At 35.1% G+C, this 15,822-nt stretch overlaps 2 protein-coding genes across 2 annotated transcripts; one reads left to right on the top strand and one right to left on the bottom strand.

Moving 5' to 3' along the window:
- Positions 1–723: 723 nt before the first annotated feature.
- Positions 724–12,629, top strand: LOC110686086 (nucleolar protein 14-like). Its single transcript, XM_021862668.1, has 14 exons — positions 724–1,084; positions 1,201–1,335; positions 1,811–1,940; positions 3,321–3,388; positions 4,362–4,421; positions 6,109–6,312; positions 6,780–6,908; positions 8,090–8,755; positions 8,942–9,134; positions 9,238–9,431; positions 9,931–10,035; positions 10,222–10,364; positions 11,419–11,697; positions 11,805–12,629. The coding sequence occupies exons 1-14, from the start codon at positions 872–874 to the stop codon at positions 12,067–12,069; spliced, it is 2,784 nt and encodes a 927-aa protein (XP_021718360.1). The 5' UTR covers positions 724–871; the 3' UTR covers positions 12,070–12,629.
- Positions 12,630–13,191: 562 nt separating this feature from the next.
- Positions 13,192–14,071, bottom strand: LOC110686087 (putative 4-hydroxy-4-methyl-2-oxoglutarate aldolase 3). Its single transcript, XM_021862669.1, has one exon. It carries the CDS (start codon positions 13,827–13,829, stop codon positions 13,326–13,328), a length of 504 nt encoding a protein of 167 aa, XP_021718361.1. The 5' UTR covers positions 13,830–14,071; the 3' UTR covers positions 13,192–13,325.
- Between the last annotated feature and the right edge of the window lie 1,751 nt (positions 14,072–15,822).

Genomic DNA, 15,822 nt, shown 5'->3' with positions numbered 1-15,822 from the left:
TATTCTTAAAAGTTATCTTATACTTTTTATAAGGTAGGGATAGGGAGATAAAAAGTTTCCCTCATTTGTTTGCAAATAAGGCATTTTTGTGATTGGTGGTATGGTTGTGACTTATGTGATGGTTAGATGGTGGTGGTTTGGTGGTGATAAGGTCGAGTTGGTGGTGATATTGTCGTTATATAGTTGTAGGACAAGGCTAGCTAAGAGTGGTGGACAACTGGACATGGTGACTGAGAAAGGAAAAGAGGAAAAGATAAAGTTACGTGCCACTCATGTGATGGTATTGCCCAAAAAAATGGTAAAACCGTATAAAAGTATCAAAGTGTCAATTTTTTAAAGTCCTAAAGTGTCCATTTACTAACATGTTTCATACAAAATATTCAAAACCAATATAAAAGACTCATTTTGACAAATTTTCCTCAAAGGAATTTCAAAATTGTTCAATAAATTATTTCACAAATTCTTATATGTGGCTGCCAGCCATCGTAGAGATTACTTTATTAGTGTAACAGGGGTTACTTGGTCAGTGTTAAAGGGGTTACTTGTTAGTGTTATAGAGTTATATCAATCAGTGTTATACGAGTTATCTCGATCAGTATTATAGAAATTACTTGACTAGTGTTATAGAAGTTACTTCGTTCTTTAATTATTGGCCACAGTCCACAAACACCATACGAGCTGAAATTATTCAAGTTCGGCTCACTAAACAAGTTCTAGCAACCTTTTTTTTTTTTTTTTTTTGAAAGAAGCAACCTAATTTTATAATCCGAGTCTCGAATCATTTACGCTTACCTCCTGTGCAGCTCCGCCATAAACCCCTTTCCCCAACATAAACCCTAAAAACTCCATTGCTGAAATCCCTCCTTCAACAATGGCGAAGAATAATGGCAGCGAAACGAAGAAGAAAAACAAGAAGAAATCAAAGCAATCAGGCGTAAACAAAGTATCCATGAAACTCAAATCAGTTCCCAAAGATAACCCTTTCGAGACCATATGGTCCCGCCGCAAATTCGACGTTATTGGCAAAAAACGCAAAGGTGAAGAACGCCGTATTGGCCAAGCTCGAGCTCGCGCTATTGATAAGGTACACATTTCATCTTTCTCATTTGAATTTGTTTGATTTTAATTGAAATTTTGTTTTTTTATTTTATTTTAATTTTATTTTTTATTTTTATTGATTGTGTTTTTGTGAAATTACAGAGGAAGAAGACGTTGTTGAAGGAGTATGAACAAAGCGGAAAGGCATCGGTTTTTGTGGATGCGCGAATTGGGGAGCAAAATGATAATCTTGGTGAATTTGATAAGGCTATTTTGCGTTCCCAGCGTGAGCGCCAGGTATTAATTGTTTAGGCAATGTCTTTTATGAATTTCGGGTTCGTGTGTATAGAAGTTTTCGGGTTTGGGAGATTTATTGATGATGAACAATGATCCTTGTTTAGTTGATGCTTGAAAATTTCCGTGTTTGGTCATTTTGAACATGTAGATGGACATATTTTGTGTATAGATTAGGATTAAATTTATTTTTAGTGTCGAGTGATCATTGACAAATTAGTAGCTGAGAGAATGAAAGTGTTAATTTGGAGGGAATTAACTAAACAAGTGAAGTCTTTGATGAAGGTGGTTAAGCCATTAAGCTCTAGACATAGAAATTGAATGGAAGTGTGGAGTAATGGACTGATCGGTGTCCTTATTTTCGGTTGTAATGGAGTTGATTGGAATTTGGAAATTGAGTCATTGATGTAATTGACAATCCATTGGTTTTGTTGCTCATGTTAAATAATTTTCTTTTTTGATTATCTCTCGTTTACAGATGAAAATAAAAAAGACAAACAAGTTTAATTTATCTGATGAAGAGGAAGATGATCTTAATATCAATGATGGACTAAGGGATGACTTCAATGACGAAGTGGAATATGGTAGTGATGAGGAAACAGGTCAAGGTAAAGATGGAAGTTTTTAAATGTTATTTCTAATGTTTATCTATTGTATGTATGTTTATTGCTGAAAGCTGATTGGAATTAGGAATAATTATGTGATTATTTGTAAATATGAAACTTGTCACAATGGAGAGGAAAAGTTTCTAGTTTTAGAGGCTATAATAGATCATATAAGGGTAAAATGAAACGTGTCAGTGGTTGATGGAATATCTTTCCATTGGTATAATGAGTGATTCATGATGGCAACATTTACTGTTTGATACCATAAATACCTTAGCATGGCCCTCATTATGAGGCTGAGATTGACTTTCTTCTGTTGCTTTGCACTTGCAGGTGAGTAGTTTTCTTTCTGATTCTTACTCCCTCACAAAATTAGAAGCAACTTCTGTTGCATAACATGTTTGAATTTCTCCAGTATAATTGGGAAGTTTATCCGAGTACCATTTACCCTCTTGACTTGATTAATATATGCTCTGTAACAATGTTAGAATGAGAATGTTTATTTGGAAGTCTATTGGATAGGTCTGTGCATAGATGGTGAAAATAATTTGTTGTTATGGCTACAGTGATGGAGCTGTTGAAAATTACTTAAATAACTTCTAATGCTGAACAATAGCTTAGAGCTAAAGAATTGGCTTAGTTTCAATATGATGGTGCATCTTATGTTGTGAACATGGAGGATGGCAAGGGCTTTGAGTTCTTGGAAGTGGGATCTAAATCCACGGAGGCTGGTAGCGTCAAAGTTATTAAAATCGGGATTCTACTTTGAATCGAAAGGGGTTATCAGAATCGAATTGTAAAATCGAATCAACATGCATAATCAAGACGTCATATCCATATTTAATTAAATATATTATAATTATGAGTTTGAAACCTAAATATTAATAGAAAATAGTTGTTTACCCATTAAACAACCAATAATTGACAATATATAGTTATAAATAACTATATAGGCATGTTTTAAACTTGTAAGGATTTCGCTAGTTAAGAGAAATATGTAAAATCGGGTAGAATCGTAAATCGAATCGTATGACATACATGAATCGTAAAATTGTAAGATTCTAAGATTTAAATCGGGATTTTAATAACAATGGGTAGTATGGAGGGCTTGGTTTGTATTGTAGTCATAATGAATAGTGTAATTTAACTGCTTCTCATCTTTTGCATTCCCATTCTGTGATTGGCTGCTTCTTGTTATAAATAAATGAGATAAAGGCTCTTACACCAACCATGTGATTGTGGCCATTTTTGCTGATGAGTGTCTCTGCATTAGAAGCTTTTTTAGTTTTCTTCTTGCTTTACTTATGGAAGTTGCTGTAATGTGTTTGAGTTTAATGATCTGTTAATATATTTTATTGATCTTTTTATTTTTGGGTGTATTAGACAGGTCTTCCATCTTAAGGCTTGGGCGTAAATCAGTGGATGCAGACATAGCTGAAGGGGAGGAAAATGTAAGAGGATATTTATAAAGTTCCAACTTGTAAAGTGTATTTACTGCTTATTATGGTTGAACCTGAATGTAGAGGCTGTTTAAGACTAATTATTAGTTATCTGTTATTTTTTCTGTACTTGTCTAAGACTGCTCTTTGCTACCTTTAGATGTACTTTAATACAAGCAGTAGATATTGGTTAATATATGCCCTACAGGGCAGATTGTGGCCTGGTTTACATTATCTTGTTGACTTCCTAGGTGAAGAGAGCTAATGTAGTCCAGTGTTACGAAGAAAGTTCGGAGGGACCTTCAAAAACATGGATTTGAGAACAAACCGCAACAATTCTATGTTCACCTGAACTCCTCAGTAGTCAAGATGATTAGTTAAATACTCAGTGTAAGACTAATCAATGGCATTTGTGTTCTGAATCCCTCTGAAGAGAAAGTCCATGTGGCTGAAATCTTAGCCTTGACTCTTGAGAAAAAGTCTTTCCATGTTTAATAGCGCCTGATTTGATTAGTGTGGAAGCAAAAAAAAAAAAAAAAAAAAAAAACACAAATGCCAATATGCCATTATATATCTTGCATCTGTGATTTTGTCCCCTTATTTGGAAAGTTATTTTTGGACCTTTAGATTATATCGAAATATGGTTATGTAAAGAAGATGAACTTTAAAAGGTTTATTATACCCATGTAGTGAATGATATCACCTAGGAGTTAAGAGTATAAATGCAGGAAAGCATGTCTTTCTTCTTGTATGTTGTTCCGTAGCTAGAAAAATATAAAAAAAAAAAAAATTCTTTTTTTGGTTTACTGTCTATTGCATAATTGTTGCATATCTTGACTTTCTCTAGTCGTACCTTTCCGTCTTTGTTCTTAAACATTGTTCTATCAAACATCATGTACAGTTTGTACACTTATTTTAATTGTTCTAGCAGCTGAAGTATGCATAGTCCTTACATTGTAACACTAATATGATTGTCTAATTGCAGAGGGTGAAGAGTAAGAAGGAGGTGATGGAAGAGATCATTCAGAAAAGCAAGTTTTTCAAGGTGAGGTTCTTTTTTTATTTTATTCTTTTTATTTATTTATTTTTCTATTTCTTTTTTTTTTTTTTGGGGGGGGGGTGGTGGATGGGGGCCTAGAGTTGGTAGTTTTGTCTTAATTGTCTCTCAAATTAGCTGTCACAGCTTTGTTAACATATAACAAGGCTTACTGCTCAGCAGTGGATACAAAACATTACTGAGTTAACAATTTGGCGCTGTTATTCTAATCTGTTCATAGTACTTAATGTAAATCTTTTGTTCCTTCCTTTTAAAAATGATAGGCACATTTGACTTTAGTAAGTATTGGCTAAAGTAAGTTGTTTCTGACTTCGATAATATGTCTGGATTTCTCATAAGTAATACGCCATCTTATTATTAATTTTCTAATTAAGGAAAAAAATGTTTGAAGTGGACAAGAATACACCACAGAAGTTAAATACACCTATTATATTCAAATAGAAGGGGTATAAGAATAAGATTAGCAGTTGTCTGATTTCTCACCATGTCTCGCATCTTGTTAACCATTTGTTCTTATTTCTCTACATTATTGACTTTAAGTATTCAGTACCATTACTTTAATTGTTGGACTTTTTAACTTGATAAGCTAGCATAATAAGAGCTGGGTTACTAGTTGAGACACATTGGGACAGAAATCCTAGATTTAGTATAATATAACACATCCTCTATCCCATATGGAGGATAAACTTACTATAGATAGAGCTGGGTCACTTATTGAGATACATAATACTCTCTCCGTCCCCGAAAGAACGACCCTTTTGGGTTGATTTCGCGGGTATTAAGAAACATAGTTGGAAGTATAAGAGTGTATGGGAAAGCTAATAAAAGTACATTGAAAAGGGAAATTTACATGGGAATTGTAAAAAAGTAGAGAGAGAAAGTAATAAAAGCATATAAAAAAAGCAAAATTTGCATGGGGAAACTAGTTTTGCACAAATATTATTGCAAATTGGAGGGTATTTAAATGCAAATGGGATGAACATTTTGGGACTAAAATAAGGCCAAAAGGGTCGAACTTTTGGGGATGGAGGGAGTAGGATATAAGTCGGATGTCCGATGTTAATATAAGTTTACACTTCCTCCATCCTTATTTTCAAGGGTAAAAATACTTCACAATTATGGAGTTCTTTAAAGTCAGGATTCTTTTTTTTAGAAAGAGGAATGTCAATAAAATGATGGTTTACTTGATGCATGGAATTGGTCAACGGTACTCGACTTGTCAGATGCACAATGTGCACTCCAAATTGCAGAAAATCACAGGGACATGCTAGATCTCATAATCTATGGTTCTCATAAATTTAGCTTTGGGATTGTCAGTGTTATTATATTTTAAAGTGAAAATTCGATTGTAGTGCAAGGATGTCAAACCAGAATTCATTTCCTGTTGCTTTTACCATGTACTTTTCAATTTCTTTGATAAAGCCAAGGTAAAGTTTTCCAGCAGAACTCATGGATCATGACAGGATGAACCTGGGAGCTAATGTGTATTCTTTTGCTGAGAGCTAATAAACTAAACCTAATTAACTATTTAACAGAGTTTCAATTTCTTTTTAGATAATGTAGTATCCTTACCTTTGAGTTTATTATGAGTTACCTTTGCTCTATTTCTGGTTCTCAGCCTCTGAAGGATCTGCCTATGATTGCTGAATATTAACAACTTTGTTCTGTCTACCAGGAACAAAAAGCGAGGGAAAAAGAAGAAAATGAGAAGCTGGTTGATCAATTGGACAAAGATTTTGAATCTTTAGTTCAATCAGATGCTTTATCATCTCTTACTCAACCAAGCAAGATGAATGCTTTGAAGGCTCTTGTGAATCCAAACTTTTCAAAAGATTTAAAAAAGAAAGAGGTTATATCTGTTTCTGATGTTTCCAAGCAGGTACTATCTAGGTTCTGTTGTTTGAAACATCTTTTGTTATTCCCTTTCTTGTTTGTTTTCTCTCTTTTTTTTTTTAACTAAATTAAAGATCCTGTTACAAGTACATGTTGATATAGCTGTTCGTCTTATATATTAAGTGATTGGCTGTGTTACTAAAGCTATGCAATACTACCATGACAATTCTTTTATCTGATTGTTTACCCAAGTGCTGTTTTGTTGGGATTCATCATATTTTCTCATTTTATCTCTTTTTTTTAATTTTTGAGACTGTTTGTTCTTGTTTTGCACTTATGGAATGTCAATAGTATATGTGCTTTGTGTTTGAAGTGATATTTTGGTTAATCAGCATCCTTTCCCAAAAATACTTAAATAGGAGAGTGAACAAGAGATTGTTTGGTCCTTATGTTGGAATGTTCAGGCTTTATGCTCAGTAAGACATGAAATCTATTTCTGCTGTGTTTATATAGGATGAACCTGATATTTATGATAAATTGGTAAGCGAGATGGCATTCGAGATGCGTGCTCGTCCGTCAGATAGGACTAAGACACCAGAGGAGATAGCTGAGGAGGAGAAAGAACGGCTAGAGCGACTTGAGGTACGTTTACATGTAGTTGACGCAGTTTAGTTCCCTCCATTTTACAGTGTTTATAGTAGTTTATACATTTTGGAACCTGTGATTTGAGTCACAGATTTTCAAAGTGGCATGTTCTTTGGCACGAATGGACTGTTATTGCTCCGCTTGCCAATATCAGTGGGCAAAATGGTGATTTATTGGTCCATTTTATATGAAATGCGCTACTCACTGTTAAAAGCAGTTTATTTATTTTATTTTATTTTATTTATTTATTTATTTATTATTTTTGTATTGTAATTGACATTCATGATTTTGGGGGAAAGTTGTCGATTTGTAGATTCTTGCTCCTCACTATTATTATCCTATTCGAAAAATCTTATTCCCTCCGTCACTTTTTAATCTTTACGCTTTGGCTATTTTTCTCTCACAAGAAGATTTTGAATGTAAAGATTAAAAAGTGACGGAGAGAGTACATGTTATAATACACACTTAATTTATACTTTCTCCTTTTTTTTAGTTGACATGTTTCGTTTATCATGTTTGCCAACGCACAAGTTCAACGATGAATATCTCTAACTAAATAAGTAAAAATTATATAAAGTTGATATTATGAAAATATACATTGAGATGATTCCAACGAGATCCTAGATTTATCATAACTATGTATATCACAAAAGCTAGTCAAAGTAGAATGTGTGAATAGTGTCAAAAGTCAAAACATGCCAGCTAAAAAAGAATGGAGGAAGTATTCTACTTTTGTCAAAAGAATTTTAATCCGCTAACTACCCTTATTGTCTTTTTACCCACTTGTTGTAGCCTATTACGAAGTAATTGTTAAGGGGTGCTGAACATGCAAATGTGTATGAACAACATTGAAATAACAAAGTGTAAATCTGAATTTCATTCTACAATGGGGCAGAAGTTTATTTACTTTTATTTTCTATGTTGGAGATGCAGTTTGCTATTGATTACTTTGATCTCATATTCTTTATTATGCTTGGGTGTGTTTATGTAGCGTAAAATCGTAAATGTCTATAATTCTATTGAACCTGTTCTTGGGAGGAATGACATGGATACTATGTAAAGGATTTGTAAAAATTAAGATTTGTCAAATTGTTTGCCAATGATAGGACTGAATGATATTTTTTAGGTGATGATAATTGTTATTAAGATTGGCTATTCTAACTCATTTTGTCTTATAGCAAGAGCGGCTGGATAGGATGCGTGCTACTGATGATACCAGTGAAGAGGATGGTGATGATTCTGAAGATGATGTCAAGCATTCTGCTAACAAGCAAAGCCATGTTTCTGGTGATGACCTTGGTGACTCATTCACTGTTGATGACAAGTCACTAAATAAAAAGGGATGGGTTGATGAAATTCTGGAAAAGAATGTTTCAGAGGATACTGGGGATGAAAATAGTGGGTGTTCTGATGATTCAGATGAGAGTGAGGATGATGAAGAAGGGACTGACAATGAGGAGGATGATGGAAAGGGAGAAACATTGAAGGACTGGGAACAGAGTGAGGATGATCTTGTTATTGATCTTGATGAGAAGGACGAGTCAGATGAAGAAGAGGAAGGAGAAGATGATAAAACACAGGAAGAGAGAAAGGACAAAAAGAATGAGAGGCTTGTCAATCCTGATAGAAAGGAGAAAAAGAAAACTGCACTGCTGAATTTAGGTGTGGCACAGAGTTCAAGGCTTAAACAGGAACTTCCTTTTAAAATTGATGCTCCAGGAAGTATGGAGGATTTATACGCACTGTTTCAAGATCGTTCAAATGAAGATATTATTGAAGCAATTATGAGGATCCGCAAATGCAATCCAATTCTTCTTGCTGCCGAAAATAGGAAGAAAATGCAAGTAAGAATATCTGGGATTTTTCATTCGAGCTGTCTAGCTTGTTGCATTGCTTTTGAACCAACATGTGATGGATTTGGAAATATATCAAGAATTTAAACTCTTCATTTATTGTGAATTGGCTTTTTTTTTTTTTTTTTTTTAAGGATGCTCACTTGAAATGATGGTGGCGCTTTATTTTTTTTTCAGGTGTTCTATGGTCTTCTCCTGCAGTACTTTGCTACATTACCAAACCAAAATCCATTAAACTTTCAATTATTGAACTTACTAGTCAAACCATTGATGGAGATGAGCACAGAAATTCCATATTTTTCAGCAATATGTGCTCGTGAACGGATTTTACGGACTCGTACAAAATTCACTGAGGATATCAAAGACCCAGGTTTTAATTAACCACATACCTGTTTCTAGTCCTTTTTTTTTTGGGTGTCCTGAAAAAGTTTAATGAAGTTGCCTTTTCCCTTTTCCTTATAAAAAATATGCAGAGAAAAGCTCCTGGCCTTCCCTGAAGACCTTGCTTCTATTGAGACTTTGGTCCATGATATATCCATGCTCTGACTTCCGTCATGCTGTCATGACACCAGCTTCTTTGTTAATGTGTGAATATTTGACACGTTGTCCTGTTCTGTCTGTCCGTGATGCTGCAATCGGGTCTTTCTTATGTTCCATAATTTTTTTGGTAGGTTATGTTCATCCACATATATGCACTGCAGTGTACTTACATTTATTATATTTTTAAATCATTACCATTCATCTGATGTTCAAAGACAAGATTGGAGGATTGTATTGTCTTCTGTACATTGGATTTGCTTATTTTGCAAGCCACTACTCATTTTGTTGTAAATTTTGTTTGTCAAATATATGTTTTCTTTGCTACCACTTTCCAGATCATGGTAAGGCTTTTGTGACTTTTTTTTTGTTAGATGATTAACTTTCATTGCTATATCTGACACTACAAATAGGATAGAGGGACTTCAAGAGTAGTGGAAGAATATCATAGGAAAAGCTATAATAACTTGTACAAACTCATATAATGCCTTGATCATGGACTATCTGTGAAGTGCTTACTTATTATATGTCTTGCTCCAAAGGTTTCATTTAAGTCAATAGGAATCAGTTGTGGCCACTTACAAGACTTTACAACTTTTGGGTGTTGATGATTTGACTTTTGTCTGCAGGTGACTAAAGACAATAAGAAGTACTTTCCTGAAGCTTTAATGTTTCTCAAGGCTTTACTAGTTGCAGCTATAGATAAAGATCCTAAAGGCATCAAGGACTCTCAGGTAAATGTTTTTTGCTACTGCTCCCAAATTAACAATCACCAAGCAACTGTTGCACATGGTTTGGAACAGATAAGATGATGCTACTTGTCTGTTAGCATGTTATTTATTAAAGTGTCTCTTTTCATTGTTTTGATCATGCTTGACAACTTAGATGAACTGACGTTTCCTGCTGTTTTTTTAATTCAGATGTATCAACATCTTCTAGAGTTCAAAGCACCCGTGCCATTGTTGCGCATAGAAGAGAGTATAAAGGACATTAAGCCTCTGGACTTCTTGAAGATAATGAAGTTGCCTGAAGATTCCTCCTTTTTCAACAGTCAAGGTTTCAGGTTAGTGTAGTTTACAAGTATGATTTTTTGAATTTCCAGTACTGGCTGGAGAGCTTTTATTCTTTTAATGCACAATAATTACTCCATTGCATTCTTTCTATTAATCTTATTTTGTCGGGTTGCTCAAACAAAAAGTTTATATGCTTTAGTGACTAGCTGTTTGACAAATTTGCAAATGATATTTATTTTTCCCAGGATAAAATGATCTCCATTCGTCACCTGCAGTCTACAGAGAACCATCTAGGATGTAGGTTACATGTATGAAGTAGCTTATGGGTGTCAAAAATGTGATTTGCAACTAGCTGAAATGTGTAGGATACTAGTATGATGTTGGCCACTCCCCCCTGCATTCACTCTTTCCCTTTTTCCCACTCCTTTAATGGTGTGAAAGGGGGGGGGGGAAGTAATAATAGTAGAATCCATGATGGGTAGAGGGAGAAAATATTTACCGGCAGATAAAAATAGAATGAATAAAGAAATTAAGCTCCAGGTAGTACTGCAAATATTTCTTTCATTCTTTCTTTCAAAAAAAAAAAAAAAAAAAGCTCCAAGGTAGTGCTGCAAATTTTTGGGGGAGGTAAGAGAGTGAAGGGAGGCTGTAGGGTACTAAGGTACTTTGGTCATTTTGATTAAAGGTTGGCTCTTTTACTGAGTATTTTGGATTAAATGTAAAGCTCCAATTCTAGTTGTGTTATTCAACACCACAAAAAAACTACATACTGCAAATTTTTGGGGGAGGTAAGGAGAGAGAAGGGAGGTTTTAGGGCACTAAGGTACTTTGGTCATTTTGATTAAAGGTTGGCTGTTTTACCGAGAAATTTGGATTAAATGTAAAGCCTCAATGCTAGTTGTGTTATTCAACACCACAAAGAAACTGCATCGCAGACAACTCATGTTTATAACTTTATATGTTACTGTGAAATATTTATACTGCTCTTTTTTGCATTGTGATGTAATTGCATCTTTACTTGTGACCGTATTCATACGTTGTTTCCCTTACTCTTTATCTGGGTTTTTGATGTTAGCTAATTGCGTGTTTGGTATAAAATTGCAGGGCCAGTGTGCTTGTGTCAGTGGTGGAGACCCTCAGGGGATTTGTAAATGTCTATGGAGAATTTAAAGCCTTCCCTGAAATATTTTTGCCTGTATCAGCGTTAATGGTTAAAGTTGCTGATCAACAAAATATGCCTGGTCCTTTGCAAGAGAAATTACGAGATGTTGGCGAGCTCATAACAACGAAAGTAAAGGAATGTCACAAAGTCCGACAACCACTTCAGATGCGGAAGCAGAAGCCTGTGCCTATTAAATTACTGAACCCCAAGTTTGAGGAGAAGTAATGCCTTTTCTTAAGCTTTTTTTTTTTTTTTTTCCTTCTGCGTTATGGTTATGATTGATATCGTCTCTTTTATATGGTAGGCAATAACAATCTTTTTTTTGCAGTTTCATAAAGGGTAGGGATTATGACCCTGATCGTGTTCGAGCTGAGAATAAGAAGATGAGGAGACTTCTGAGAAAAGAACGTAGGGGAGCTGTTAGTGAGTTGAGGAAAGATAATTACTTCCTCCAAGAGGTGAAGATGAAAGAGAAGCAACGACTGGACGAGGAGAGAGCAGAAAATTATGGTAAGGCAAGAGCTTTTCTTCAGGAGCAAGAACATAATTTCAAGTCTGGGCAGCTTGGAAAGGGTCGTAAGAGAAGAAGATAGAAAGGATTTTCAACTGTCAATGAGGTATTTTATAGTGCCAAACCATATGCTCTGATAGATCATCAAAAGATGTGAAATCGAGTATGGTGTATGTTGGCTCTCTTTTCTGTTTAGGTTGGGCATAACGGATTATGATCACCACTAATTTACGTTACCTAGAAGTGGAAACTGTCAGATGAGAGATTGGAAGATGCATGAAAGTTGGATTACTGCCACTTGATTGTCATTTGCTGGGTTTGTGGGAGAACTGACTGGTTTACTTTGCTGGCGTTGGAAGAGTTAGTATCCGACATGTCCATTGTACTTCCAGTATCCAGCATAGTAGAATAGGAAAATTTTGTGATTTAATTTGGTTTATCAGCTACTCATAGGAAATGCAATACTGCAGTTTTGCTCGTCTGTATAGTGTTTCCCTCTTTCTGGTTCTTTTTTAGTTTCTGGTTTTCTTTATAAGGTATCTGAATGAATACAGCAGGTCTGGCATCATTCTATGTTCTTACATGCTCAACAAATACAGCGTTTCTCTTTTAATACAAGTACATTATTTGAGGATAGCTAAATCTAGCGTAAACGGAAATAATAAGAAATTGTTTCAAATTCATTGCATTACGCTAGTGTTAAATTGGGTACAATGTACATTTGTGCCAGCAATCTTGAGGCATTAATAGCTTTTCGATGCATCCGTTTTAGAAAGTTCGGGCTTTGTATGTAGATGGTCATGTTAAAAAGAGGCAAGGGTTCTTATGCCTCTAAAAAACTGTCTTGGCAGTGAGGCTGGTGCTTCTTAAGTTGAAGGAGCATGAAGCAGATTGATTTCTCATTTTGTCTATAGTTTACGAGGATAATTCTATTCTCTTAAATTTAATGTGTAGCATTGTAGTTTCAATTTAATTTTGTTATGAACTTTTTCCTACACATGATTATCTAATTTGGCATCTAGCCATCTACATTATGAGTATTAGTTGTTTCTCTCTTGAAATTTTGGATCTTAAAGTACTTTGGCTAATGAACAACTTTTGGTGAAGCCAAATACGCTTAATATATCATATAAAAACATAATCCCATTAAAAGAAGTCACCACTAAAAAAAAAAAAAGCCTTTATCCTACAATGCTCATATTGCTAACCAACAATTTCACATATTATTGCAAGTAAACATCAAAATGGTTCCAACAAGATTTCCCATACATCGATTGCAACTGAGTCATAAACTCATTACGCAGCCGCTAGCTAGGATCACAATAAATGAACAACCTCTCAAGAAGTGGTAGAGAGTTGATGCATGGAAATCAAAATACCATCATTATCAGCCCACAACCAATCACCATCATTAATCACAGCTCCAGCAAAATGAACAGAACCATGCTTTTCTCCCACACCCTTTTTATGAGACTTAACTGGGCTGGTCCCTAAAGCCCAAACTCCAATATCACAAGCATTAATCTCATCAACATCTCTAACACAACCATTCACAACAATCCCAGCCCAACCATTATCTTGGGCTATTTGGCCCAAATTCCCACCCAAAAGTGCACACCTGATGCTTCCCCCACCATCCACCACCAAGACCTTCCCTTGGTGGGCCTTGGACTCTAATAAGGCCCGGACCAATACGTTGTCCTCGAATACCTTCACCGTTACGACGGGCCCATTAAAGGCCCGTCGTTGGCCGTAAGGTTTGAAGAGTGGTAGTAAAACCTTAAGTTCTCCTGTTGAAAGGAGGCTTGAATTTGCATCACAAATGTCTGTTGTTGCTACCATTATTTTTTTGTATTTGAAGAGTGTTTTGGGTTTTCGAGAAAGTTTGTTAGTGATAGTGGTTGGATTTGTGGGAAATCTGGGAATAGAGACGTGTAGTTTAGTGGAGTTGTTTTAGGAGAAAGAAAAGTTGCACCACACAATATATTATTGGTTTGTTGATTTATGAGCCTATTTTGTTGATTATTATGGTTGAGGAGATAAGAGTGAGGACAAAGAGTGATGTTAGCAAATATATCACATGTTGAGCTTAATATGCCACTTGTTAGGTAGTCATGTACCGGGAATTTAGTATTGAGAGAAGACTTTCTCGAAGATGAATTTTAGATTAACTTTTGACTTATTTGGTTTGACAAGTTTTATAAGAGAAAAGAAAAGTGAGGTAAAGTATAACAATGGAGTGTAGGAATAATTAGAACAAGTTGAATGACAAGGAGCCAGATGAGAGAATTCGATCTTAGAATGGAAAGAGTATCTAGTGTATTAGTATTCAATGTAAAATGAATTACAGGGGAAGTGGACAGCTTGTGTTTTTATTAAATTGTAATACATCTATTACATAGGTAATAGTTGAATAATCTTCATTGATTTGGTGAGTTGAATCATATCTTTGCTGTTTTTAGAAATCGCTGACTAAATTGATTGTTATTATTCTTGATTTGATCATATAATTAGAAGATACAATTGTGCTTGTTGTCCAAGTGTTTAATCATTGTCGTTACCAAATTAAATATATGTTGGACTTAAAATGATATTGTACTTGTTATCCAAGTGTTTTATCATCGTTGTAATCAAATTAAACTCATAATGACGCTGCTAAACTTAGAATAATGGTGCTTTTAAATCAAAATGGTTGACAAAATTATGTATGGAATTAGCAAATTGAGAAAGAGTTAAACTACTAGATTGAGGTTGTAATACTCAATTGGAACGACTAACAAGCTTGATAGGTATTATACTTACGATAATACTTGTCGCAGATTAGGATAATTTTTGTATATATTTTGTATCCTTATCGTACTAGGATTACGAGCCTTATAAAACTCTATATATATTGATCAATGGTACACACTCCAGATTGAGGAGTTTTCTCGAAATTTTACATGGTATCAGAGCTTTAGGTTTTCGATCTAGCTTCTGCAATTTTTTTTACAACTTTTTTTAAAAAAAAAATATAATTCTTGCTCACCATTTACAAGTAATTGCACTAATAGTGCTTTCTTTGTAATTGTTTCAATTCCTCCAGCAGTGCTTTTCTTATTGTCATAGTAATTAATTTAGTGCGCAAGAACTACCTGCTAGCCATGACTAAGGGCTCCGAAACTCAACCACCGCCTCCTCCACCGTCCATAGAGTTTCATCAAGCCCTCTCCGTCAAAACATCAAGAACGCTATTCCCTTGATTCTTGATCGGGAAAAAAGTTCAATACTCCAATTGGGTGGAGTTGTTTGAAGTCCATTGTTTGGGTCCAATTTAGTCCAATTGGGCCTAGGCATTAAATGATCCAATTAAAAGCCCAAGGTCAAGGTTCAACTCTCTAATTGTGTTAAAGTCAAAGGTCAGCCCTCAAAGCAAGCCAATTGGGCTAAGGCCCAACTTCTCCATGTATGAAGAGGTATAAAAGCCATTAATATTCATATATTCAGAGATTCATTCATAGATTCATATATTCTCATATACTCAAATAAAGCCTCAAGCAACAAATTCTCTTGCATAGTGTTCTCTTTCTACACATTGTACTGACTTTAGCATCGGAGGGGCCTTCCTCGGCAACACCCCCGAGGCTAGTTTACGTGTGTTTACTGTGCAGGAAACCTTCGGCCCAACATAACTTGGACCGAATCCAATCTTCTCCGTTTCAGCGGACCTTCGGCAAGGTCCCATTGTTTTCACCCGAAACAATTTGGCGCCGTCTGTGGGGAAGAATTTCAAAAATCTTTAAGCCAATTTCTAACCAAGATCATCTTGCAATTATCTTAGTAGCAATGGCTAAGA

This window comes from Chenopodium quinoa, unplaced genomic scaffold (genome assembly GCF_001683475.1).
Source record: "Chenopodium quinoa cultivar QQ74 unplaced genomic scaffold, ASM168347v1, whole genome shotgun sequence".
Lineage (NCBI taxonomy): Eukaryota > Viridiplantae > Streptophyta > Magnoliopsida > Caryophyllales > Amaranthaceae > Chenopodium > Chenopodium quinoa.
This window is presented reverse-complemented; position numbering and strand designations above follow the sequence as displayed.

Coding starts and splice junctions, on each gene's coding strand:
- LOC110686086 (XM_021862668.1), top strand. CDS start 872: ATGGCGAAGAATAATGGCAGCGAAACGAAGAAGAAAAACAAGAAGAAA. Junction 6,909..8,089: donor AACGGCTAGAGCGACTTGAG/GTACGTTTACAT, acceptor TTTGTCTTATAG/CAAGAGCGGCTGGATAGGAT. Junction 10,036..10,221: donor AAGGCATCAAGGACTCTCAG/GTAAATGTTTTT, acceptor TTTTTAATTCAG/ATGTATCAACATCTTCTAGA.
- LOC110686087 (XM_021862669.1), bottom strand. CDS start 13,829: ATGGTAGCAACAACAGACATTTGTGATGCAAATTCAAGCCTCCTTTCA.